The sequence below is a fragment of the Triticum urartu genome, chromosome 6, assembly GCF_003073215.2.
Source record: "Triticum urartu cultivar G1812 chromosome 6, Tu2.1, whole genome shotgun sequence".
NCBI classification, from domain to species: Eukaryota; Viridiplantae; Streptophyta; class Magnoliopsida; order Poales; family Poaceae; genus Triticum; species Triticum urartu.
Genome location: NC_053027.1, coordinates 40,393,817 through 40,405,430, shown reverse-complemented (window position 1 = coordinate 40,405,430; position 11,614 = coordinate 40,393,817). Strand labels below are relative to the sequence as shown.

The window sequence follows — 11,614 nt, the reverse complement described above, 5'->3', positions numbered from 1 at the left end:
AAAACCACCTACAGTAACCGCCTTCCAGCAATGAACAATCATTAGTTCACTAGGTATCACAATGACCCAAAATAAGCAGCAATGTAAAATGGCATACCTATACAACCATATAAATAAAGGAAATCTGAAACCAGATATGCGGGTATTGTTCACTATCACTTATTTACTTGTGCAGACAGGACAACATGCAAATCACACTAGGACTTGATAGACCCATAACTACAGGAAAAAAATGTAGAAGGCAGCCACAACAAGTAAAACAAAAACAAAAATATAACCCTAAAGCACAATAAGGGTTAGTGCTTCATTTGCTACTACTTAATATGACAACATTCTCATTTCCAAGCAGGCACAAACATAAGCACAATATAGAAAGAGGAAGGCCCTAAGCTATTAGTCATCGGAGGGGCTAGAGGTAGAAGAACCCACATTACCAGAATAAACTTGGGAGTACTAAGGAGTAGGTAAACTGAAAGCAAGGAAGCTGGACGGAAGGGAGGGAATCAAAGGAGCATATCCAGTAGAGGAGGTAGAACATCAGTTGGAGATAAGCTTAATTGTTCAACCAACAGGTCAAATAGCATGTCCAACCAGACAATCATCTTACATATCAACCAAAAGCTCAGCCCCATCGTGTCCAACATCAACACGTGTTCCTACAAACATAAAAAGTCAAACAATGTGTCATGTGGGCAGAGAACATCGCCGCCACAAGGATAAGGTGAAAGAGCTCAAGGCTTGATCCTCAAGTCAGTCCCCCTGATTTCCATATCAAGAATATAAGATTGTTACTGCACCATATCCATATGATACATCTGAAGCTTTCGCATTTAATGGGAGCCCTACTCTATAACCAATACTAGCGATCAATAAGGCTGCTGCCAATACATGGGTGCTTAGATGAGGTTCTAAACACATTAAATAGCTTAGCAACTATACTCCCAAATGCATAGGTGCTTAGCTTATGGTTGCTAAGCTTGCTTCATTTAATGATTTAGCAACTAAAGCTCTTCATGTATTGGTGGGCTTCCTTCCTTTAAATGTTTTTCCTAGGTTCACGCGCTTAGCGTTGTTTCTTCCTAGGGTCACCACACTCATCTCTCTCCTCTTAAATAACATGCCACATCAGATTTTTTTGCCTACGTGGAAGGCTTAGCACCTGTACAAGGTGGAGCATTGGGAGGGGCCTAAAGCAGAAACGTGAGTTTAGGCTCAAAACCCTAAGCACACGAAGCCACGGCATTCCAACAAAAGATAAATAGAAACGAGCACGTGTCAACTAGGTATTAGAAAATCCATTGTTGTAAATTCAAGAAAAGCAACTCAATTTTGATACAGTAATACTCTACTTTCTCTAACAGATAAACATTAACGCACCTATGTCAAATATTTTATTCTTCCTCTATCTCTTCTACTTACAAAGGTTGAAGTTGGCAGTGAGTTCACATCTAGGACCAGCAAACTTCACAAATAAGCAAATGCACTTCTACCCACATGCAGGACCAACAAACTCCAGAAATAAACAAATGCACTGCTAGCTACCCCCCATGCAGGACAAGCGGCCTTCCAAGAAAAAATGCAGTTTTACTCACATGTGGGACCTAACACAAATAAACAAATACACTACTACTTTCATGTGAGACCAACACTTGTAAAAGGTACAAATAACAAATACTGGAATAAGACTCCAACTCAAAACCGCGCTCTTGGTTTTAGTTGCTATTCCCAACCAATACTTCTAGTTCTTCACCATAGCATAAGAGAGAGTGAACAAACTGTAAATTGTAATTCCAACAGGACGATAGACCTCTATTGCTAGTTTGCTACCGGATCCACGACCTCGTGCACTCTCCTTACTAATTTCTATCCTCTTTTGTTTCACAGTTCGAAATGTTGTATCACTTTAAATCTAGCAAAGGACCTACTTTTCTTAATGTTATCCAAGGCTTGCCACATGCAAAACTCTCTTTGTAATATTGTATTTTCGCTATGATTTTAACCATGAACGGCCCAACAGCCACATGACACCAACGTCTTTCAACGATATCCTAAACAAATGGCTTAATTCCTCATACTTTTTTGGTGGCTTCATAGAAATGCATGGGCATTGTGCTAGTTTACTGAATATTCCCATAACAGCGTATACTCATTAATATCATAAAAATGAAGAACATGGATAAACATACTGTTAACTGGTCAGAATGGACAAGTTATCTAGAGCTATCCTGAAGCTCATTCTACGCCATATCGGAAAATAAATCTCATACTAATAAATCTTGGTAACATGTTGGATCATGATTTAAATCATCTTTAAATAATTTTAGCACGAAAAGATGAAAATGAACTCCGCTTATTAGTGTTTACTGGTACAAATAGACTTGCCACATAGAGAGCAATCCTACAGATGATAAATGAATAATTACTCATAATTTCAAACAAAGTGGTTATTTTTTATTTGAACTTTGTTAGAAATATCAGCAGAGGTAACGTACAGAACAAAATAAATATAACTAAGCCTAATCTTCAAAGGGTTTAAGCCAGTTTTCATGTAGTCGACTTCCAGCTGTTGTGTATCTCCTCTTCAGGAAAAAAAATGGCACGTCAGATATGCACTAACATTACCATTTGAGAATTATATCATCCTTCAACAGGCAGGAAACAATAAATTCTATAAAGGGATTTGACAATCTTGTAATCACTGTATATATTTCTGGAACACATACACAGGTAAGCATTGTTTTATCGTATGGATATTCATATAATAAGACAATGATGACAGTTTGCTAGTTCTGACTTAAACCACAAAAATAACTAGAAGAAGCTAACCAATTGCAGCCTAGTGCCTGGCTACAGAACATAAAGAAAATGAAATACCAGAATATATTTTTGTTAGTCAATCATAATCATTACATAGAAGAGACCACACACACATCAGAACAAGACACTGCAGAACATCATCGATGTACATTGAAGAGGCCATGAAGCAACAAAAGAAACAAATTATATGATAGTAATTCAAATTGTTGGCTTAACACGGAATGACGAGAGCGTAATTTCATCAGCCAATTGTTGAATAATAATTTGTTTTTTTTGTATCGACAATGTAATCCATGGTATTACCTGCAGTGTAGACACTTTCGAATGGATGATAGTGAGAACATCTTGCGGTGGTTTCGGCAAGCTTCTTGAAATTCAATGAGTCAAGGTGGATCATGAAGATGCCATTAACTGTCCAAATGAACACGGCATTATTCTGCTCAGCAAACCCTAGTATCGACAGGGCTATGGGGTTTTTATCCTCCGACTTCAGAGAAAGTAGCTTGTCCAGTTGAATAGTTCTTCCAAGCTCCCATGAAGCAACACCATCACAATCTGTCTTCCTCTTCCATAACTGAGCAGCGTAGTCTGACACTGACATGAAGAGGAAACCCAGCCCGCCGCCCTCGGCCCTCATAACCTGGAAGTAGTTGCCCTGGCCATACATATCCACTGGCGGCACTCGTATCACAGCTAGGCTCTGCTTCTCCAAATCAAACTTGAGAATTCCACCAAAATTCCTAGAAAGCATCCGGTGAAGTGAGTCTCCAACCAGCACAGCATCAAGCTCATAAAGCATGGTGTTGGGAGAACCGCTCACATCAGGTTGGTATGGAAGCGGCGTCGAGATACGATCTCCCCATAAGCCGGTCTTTGACGAGTAAACACAGGCAACCGCACGTGTATGTTGCTCGTCATCCGAATGTCTCACCACCAAGACCACCTGGAAGTGTTTGTCTCCGGTGGCGCGAAGCACCGCCCCGTGTGTCCCGTCGAACCCCGGGGGAACGGCAATGCGGTGCTGGTCTCCGGTGACGGGGTCCCACACCACGACCTGGAAACGCTTCATAGGCCAGAAGAGTAGGAGGCCATGGCGGCACCCAAGGGAAAGGCGGTAATCTTCGACGTCGTCGAACGGCAAGGAGAAGCGCCCGGGAGGGACGCAAGTGGGGGCATCCAGAGTTGGTAGGAACTAGGAAGGACAGATCATCGTACTTGTCGAAGAAACCGAGGAGATGAGGGTTGCGGCGGTGGCGGAGGCGGAAGCGGCGGAAGAAGCCGGGGTCGGAGACGATGCTGCGCCAGCGCTTGCAGACGAGGGACGCGCGCGGGAGGGAGGAGGGCTGCGGGGAGAGGCGGAGCAGGATCTCGGAGAGCAGGTCGCTGTCGTCCAGCGGCCCGGCCGCCGGCGAGCGGACGCAGCGGCGGCTGCGCATCTCGCGTGGGGAATGGGCGAATGGGGTAAATTGTCTCTCATGCGACGTCGTTGGTGTGAATTGTCTCTCATGCGACGTCGTTGGTTGTAATAGCTCTTATGCGACTTCTGTGTTGGAAAAAATAGCTCCCATGCGACACTGCTGCCTAATCCAAAGACACATGTTTAAAACTCGAATCAGGTGAGCGGGACCCATAGCGTGGGACCCACTAACTTATCCAACTCAGCATTGGTCAGGTGAACGAGACCCACAGCGTGGGACCCACTAACTTATCCAGGTCAGCATTGGTACAAGAGGACACCGAGCCGTGCCCCGAGCCGTGCAGCACCTGAGCCCATCCTCCCCCCTCCCCCCTCCCCGACCGTTGTTGTTCTTCTTCTCCGGCGACGACGTGCAGCAACGCCGTTCCGGGCTGCAACCTAGCAATGTCGAGCTCCACTTCAGCCTCCCGCCGCTGATGGCCGCGCTATGGCGCAGTGCCCATGACAAGGTGCCCTGCATGTCCACGTATCGCACCCCTGAAGTGGCTAGTCACAACGACCGACAAGAATGGCAACCTTGGGCGGGAATTCGTGAAATGCGAGAGCAAATCAGAGCAGGGAAAGGTGAGATTTTACTTCTCAATATGCCAATTTTGGTTTTTGTCTCCCAATTTCATATTTGCCCAATTTTCCCCATTTTTCATTGGATTTGGGATTTAGGGTTCATCTTTCCAATTTTAGAAATTGAAGCAATGCACCCATTTTGAGTGGCTAGATGAGTACATAGAGCGGATTCAACTGGAGGGTGCATCAGGGGAGCTCGATTTGCCGTTGGAGGCGGAGAAATTGGGCAAGTTTGGATCGGGTGCGCCTGGATCTGGGGCCCCTGGATCTGCCCATTCCATTGGGGCTACTGTGGGGGATGCGGTAGTGACGGTAGAGCTGAAGAAGCTGAACAAGCAGATGAAGAAACTCATCGAATTGCAGAAGTAGGGAAATTTGATGGGGCTGATGGCCGGACTTTTTTATGTTTGTGTAATTGCTCTCGCATTTGTTTATGTGATAATAATTAGTCGTAAGTGAATAGATTGGACATCATTTGTAATCGTGATGATATGTATATTTGAATAAAAGTGTTGCGTTGTACGAATTCAGCATGTCCTCTCCACTCTGTTTCGGCTCCGTTTTTTTAGTTCTTCAGTTCGTCATCAGTTTCAGTTTCAGTGATAGAGGGAGAAAAGGAAAAAAAAGGTTCGTACACAGTTGCCCGAAAAGGCCAGGCCCATATAGAAGTTAGGCAGGGCCGAATAGAACATATCCAGGCCCATTGATAAAAGAAGTGTAGCTAGTGCAAAAAAAAAGTGCACACGGTCATTGACATCGATATATCTTTTCGGCTTTAGGTTATTTCACAAATTTTAAGTTTCCTGCAGTTACCTTTTTTGAGATAACTCATCTGATAATTATTTGAGCTATTTTTATGCATAAGCTATCGTGTCCGATGGTAGGGTCCCATGTTGTTTCGGCTAAAACAAAAGGTTGGTTCTAGTTAGCAGTCTAACTTGCAGTCTTTGTGAACCAAAAAAGTTGCAATTATTTGGTTCTAGTTTATTTCAACCAAGCACCATTTTTAATATTTTTTTTGACTTGTGCTATGGTGTTTTCAAAGTTTTTACTCGTGTGTTTCAAACGAAAAAGGTTGTGCCCCTCTCAAAAAAAGAAGACATCTAGTGTGCCCCTAGTAGCATCTCCTTACAACATAGAGGGGCATCCCCTTGCAACATATAGTGCATAAAACATAAAAGGAAGATAATTAACTAGACACGTGCTAACAACAACTTATATGATTGGATCATGTTTTAGTGCATTTTTTAGTATACATGGCCACATAAATAAAATGCAATGGAGAAACTTTAGGACCGAAAAACATATAGATAGATAGAGGGGCATCGGGTACCCTAGTAGCATAGATAGATAGAACATATAGAGGGGCATCCCCCCACTACATATAGTTCATAAAACATGAAAGGAAAATAATTAAAACTAGATAGATAGAAGACACGGGCACACACGCCCGAACCAACACAAACACAAACTAGATAGATAGAAGACTCGCACTTGAACAACTCCTTGGCCCCTCCTCCTTGGGCCCCTCCTCCTTAGCCGGCGCCCCTCACTCGTCGTTCTCCGGCATCTGGTAGGGGAGGGTGTGCATGCCGTTGGGTGAGGGAAGATGTGGTGGAAGTTGGTGAAGATGTTGTAGGTCGTGAACGCGATAAACTCGCATCCACACCAGAACACCTCGCCGAGGAGGTGGTGAGCGTCGTAGGGGTTGGTGAAGGTGACGTAGAGGCCGATGACGAAGCCGTTGGCGTTGCCATCGTACTGCTTGTGGAGGTGGAACATGGGCGGAGTGCCCGGAGGGAGGTGGCGGTAGCCGGCTTGGAGGAAGAAGCGAGCCAACTCTCTAGGGCCCCTCCACCTTGAGATGGCCCACACCCTCAGGCTATTCTCGACGACGACTCCGGCCGGGTACTGCCTCTCCGGCACGGCGCGAGGGCGACGATAGGTAGGGCCGTTGAACTACATGGTGGCTCGAGTGGTGGATTTGGCTCGAAAAGAAGAAGGGGAGGAGGCTTGAGAGATGAGTGTGAGAGGATGAGGAAATGGTGCCCTTTTATAGCCGCGTTGCAGCCGTGGTCAATGTGTACACGGTGCCTTCTCAATCGTTTTCTCTTCTCCGTTTGCACTGGCATAAGTAATTGCGGGCATTAATTCAAAAAACGGCGGGCAGAGCATCCAAAGAGGCACAGGCCCGTTCATCCGCACATGACACTGAAAAAGGAGCTGCACCACCGACGCGTCCGTCTCGTTCAAGCATGCATTTGTTAAAATAGCTTAGATGCGACGTACCTATACGCTGCGCCCCTGTCGTGCTTTACTGCATCGATGCGTGCATGCAAGCCCGCATGCAAATGGCTAGGCTGTGTCACACGAGCACAAAATAGCTAGGCTGCGACGTTGCATGGCATGCATGGGACAGGGATGGCCCACATGTCATTGACCCTCTCGCATGCAGCCCATCCCCCCCTCTCGACGGCCGTGCGCACGCACGCCAGGCTCTACCGTGTCCGATCCGCTCGGCCCAACGGTCACTTAGATGCTCCCCCGCTCAACATTATCTGTTCGTCAGAGAGAAAAAACGGTGGTCAATCAGATTGGAGAATCAGGGCTCCCACGGATCGCCCCCGCGGAATCCTTCTAGAAGGCCTATCCGACGGTCGCAGTTTGGCGTTAGGGTTAGATCGACGGTGGACGTTTGGCGCTAGGGTTACATGGGTTTTGGAGGCAGTCAACGGGGTTTTGAAAGGTTTGACCGAACATTCAAATGTGTATAACTAATTCAAAAAAAATCTAAAAAATGAAAAACCTGCGCATATAGCCTTTTTATGTTACATAGTTATGATATAAAATGATAAACTTGATCTAATGATCTTTGCATGAAGAAACCTTCACAAATTGGACTATCTCGACTGAGGTTGCATAGAGTTCAAAGGAGTGAGAACAGGGTTTGAGGTTTTGAAAATGCAAAAAAATCAAAAACATCACCTTAGCTTCATTTTAGAGTGACCAAGGAGGATCTGAAGTTATTTTTGCATTTTAAAATTTTAAACTTGTTTTATTGCTGACTTTGTATTAAAGGGTGTTTTTTCAAAAATAAATTAAATAATATGAATACTTATTCAAAAAAGGTGAGACTTCGTATTGATCCTATATAGGTATAATATAAGCTAAGAAAATCTTTTTTGGGTGATTTTGAGAAGGTCGAAAAAAACTTGCTTAGAAATGGGACCGTTTTCCCTTACTTTGGAGCCTGTTTGGACAACATTTTCAGTGACTATGAGTAAAACGATGCAACATCACATAACAAACAAATGAACTCAAAAAATATTGGAGATAGGTTCAAATTTGAATGTCGGTTCAAATTTGAATTTTATTTCAAGTCAAATCAACATCATAGCACATAAGTTTTCACATGAAAGAACATAAGTTTTCACATCAAATGACAACAAACTTAAGTTTTCACATCAAATTTGAATGATTTCGACTCTATTTGTTTTGCTTCTTTCTACCACTCGATTTCTTCTCCTTTTTTCCACCGTTTGGTTCCACGACGCATAGTTTGTTGATGCTGATGCTCTTGCTTTTTGGCCCTTGGTTTTCTTGCCAACTCCACTAGGCCCCCTCAACTTTTGCACCTGACCATGTCCCACTTCTTCAGTTTGCACTTCTGCAGATTGAGTAGATGGCACACATTGTTCAACTACTTCAGTTTGCAACTCAACACTTGGCAGCACAACCTCCAAACATGGCAACACAGTTGTCAAAGCAGATTCGCATGGCAGCACAACAGTTGCTTCATCTGCAACAGTTTCAGATTGCCCTAGCGCCTGCAAAACAGATTCAATATGCATCACATCGTCCAAAACAGAAACACTTAGCTCATGTTCAGCAGTAACAGTTTCAGTTAGCTCTATATCTTTGTCACCAAACATTATCTGCTTAGTGCTCTTCCTTCTAAAGCCATTGAGTCTTGCTTTTTTCACTGGCCAGCATTGTTCAACAACAAGAGGTGGGGCTTTTTCTGCACGCTTCCTCCTAAAAAGATAAAGCATTTGACTTGGTTAGATACTAGAACAAGTAGCAAAATCAAAAACTTGCAAAAACAGTAACATAAACATACTTTGGCCTCTGAGGAGTGTAGATGCACTTGGATGAACCAATTCTATGCCCAAGTACCCCACACAACTGGCACCTATTTTTGTTACCTTTTTGAGCCCTTTTGGGCTTATCATTCTTTTCATTTTTCCCCTTCTTACTACAACCACCTTTCTCAAACCAAGCTTTGAATTTGCTCTGTTTAGGCCTCCCAGCCTTTCTTCTAGTGACAGGGGGACACAAGGTAAATTCTATTTCCACCTCAGGCCACTGAGATTGGTCAGTCAGTGCAGGAATTGGACTTGCATATGCAACTTTGAATTTTTGTATTGAAAATATGGGTGCATATTTAACCTGGGTTTAGATGCCAAAAAAAGTATGGAATGCTCACATGGTTTTCCAGTGTGTTGCCACTCTTGGCAAGTGCACTCATGCAGCTCAGTATTTACCACATGCCTCTTGCCACTCTTTGTATCTCTAACTTCAGCACCCCACAAGGAAGATTTCTCAACAGATAGATGTGAAAGATTTCTACTCCTGTTGACCACCTGTTGTATCACTGCTGGAAGCTTGTCCCCTTCCAAAATATTAGCAATTTTTCCTCTCAACTCCCACAAACGCATGATCATGATCCTTATTTGGTCCACCATGTCATGCACAGGCAAGTCTTTCAAATCCTTCACTTTGTTGTTAAAACTTTCTGCCAAGTTGTTATTGATATGATCACATTTTATGGCAGTATTAAAACCTGATCTATACCACAACAGAGAATGGTGGATGTTCAACCATGAAGCAAATTCATTATCACTACATGATGCCAATATCTTACCAAGGTGATAGGAATGTGTCTGTCTGGTGTAGGATCTTGCTGCTGGCCACATGCGCCCAAATTCATCTCCTCTGAATTTTTTTATCAGATTCATCCACATATGTCCAAAGCACTCCCTCTGCTTAGCATGGGGGAAAACATTTTTTACTGCATTTTCCAACCCTTTACATGCATCTGTGTGGATGGCCAAAGGAGAAACTGGCCCTATGCATCTTTTCAGTTGCATCATGAACCATATCCATGATGCCTCTGTCTCTGATTGAAACATTCCTATTGCAATTGGGAACATCCAGTTGTGTCCATCTAGAGCATTGCATGCAGCCAAGTGACCATTCCACTTTCCAGTCAAAAAAGATGAGTCTATGCTCAAATATGGACGACAACCTGCTTTGAATCCATCTATGCAAGGCTTCAAACACATAAAAAACTTGCTGAATAAAACCTTGCCATCCTCTGTTACCTCTGTATTTATCTCCACCACACTCCCAGGTGACCTCTTCTGCACCTCTGCTTTAAAACTATACAACATCCTAAATGTATTTGCCCAGTCACCATACAATGATTTCATGGCCCTTTGTTTTGCTTTCCACACTGTGGTATATTGCAGCTGGATGGGGTACAGCTTCTCCAAGTCAACTTTAAGCCTCTTTGCAGTAGTGTTTGGAGTCTTGGCTAAAATAGGAGTAATCTTCTCTGTAACCCAAAGCTGTGATGTCATCTTTGAAACTCTCTGTGAAGTGGTCATACATGTATGTTGGTGTGGTATTTGATTTACCCTTACTGTACTTCCATTAGGTTGTAGTCTGGCAGACAAGTACCATTTGCAAGGATTGCCACCACCATCATAACCTTTGCACCGAGCATAAAATTTCTTTCGATCAGTCCACATAGTCTTGGCATCAAACTCTTTTTTCACTACATAGGTCCTGAAAGACATCCTAAACTCCTTCATGCTTGGCCACAACTTTCCCACCTCAATAACTGGGTTCTCTTTGTCATACAAACAAACCAGCTCATTATCATCTGCATCATCCACATCATCTGCAGCCTCTCTCATCAGTTGTTCTTCATCCTCATTTGCATTTCTAGGGCCTGTGTTACCTTCAGCAGGCAAAGAACTGTCATCCTTCTCTTTATCTTTGTCATCAACTTGAATGCCAAACATTTCGGCCATATCAATGTCAGATATTGGTGTTATGACCAAATCTGTTTTTTCATTCAACTCTACTACATTCCAGTCAACAACAATCTTCCTAGCACCATGGGTTCCCTCCTCTCCATCTGCATCAATCCCTGTATCTTCAGCTACTACAGTCGGTTCAGTCAACAATGCCAACATCTTCTTTTGTGAAACCCACTCATCATCTTCCATCTGTGCAGCCATCTTTGATGGCACATAACCAACTCTGGAATGAGTTTGCAGATCAATTAGCTCTGCATAAAATGTTACTTGTTTGCTTGCCCACCCTTCTTGCTGATCAATTTCAGCAACCATGGATTCTCCATCTTCAATTCTCACATATTCACCATTATAGTTATCGAAATGTTGCAGAGATACCTCTTGTTCTGGACCCCAAACAATACTCTCCCCAATTCTCTCCACCAAATTGCCCACAACCTTCTCCTTCATGCTCTCCAATTCCTAGGGATCAACATCTGCAAAATCGACATCCAACCTCATGGTGGTATCTCTATCAATGTCTTGGACACTGCCATCACTGAGCTTGGCTTTACAGGGAAAAAATTCCACTATAATTGCGAATGTGGTGGAAGAACCTGAACCTCCCCTGTTTTGTCAATGGCAGGCAGCGGCGGCAGTCACTACCAAATCG

At 43.6% G+C, this 11,614-nt stretch overlaps 1 protein-coding gene across 1 annotated transcript; it reads right to left on the bottom strand.

Annotated features, from left to right (window-relative positions):
- Positions 1 to 603: 603 nt before the first annotated feature.
- On the bottom strand, positions 604 to 4,253 carry LOC125516508. Its single transcript, XM_048681929.1, is given in 3 exon segments — positions 604 to 656; positions 3,121 to 4,015; positions 4,017 to 4,253. Coding segments are annotated over 3 exon segments (1,185 nt in total).
- Between the last annotated feature and the right edge of the window lie 7,361 nt (positions 4,254 to 11,614).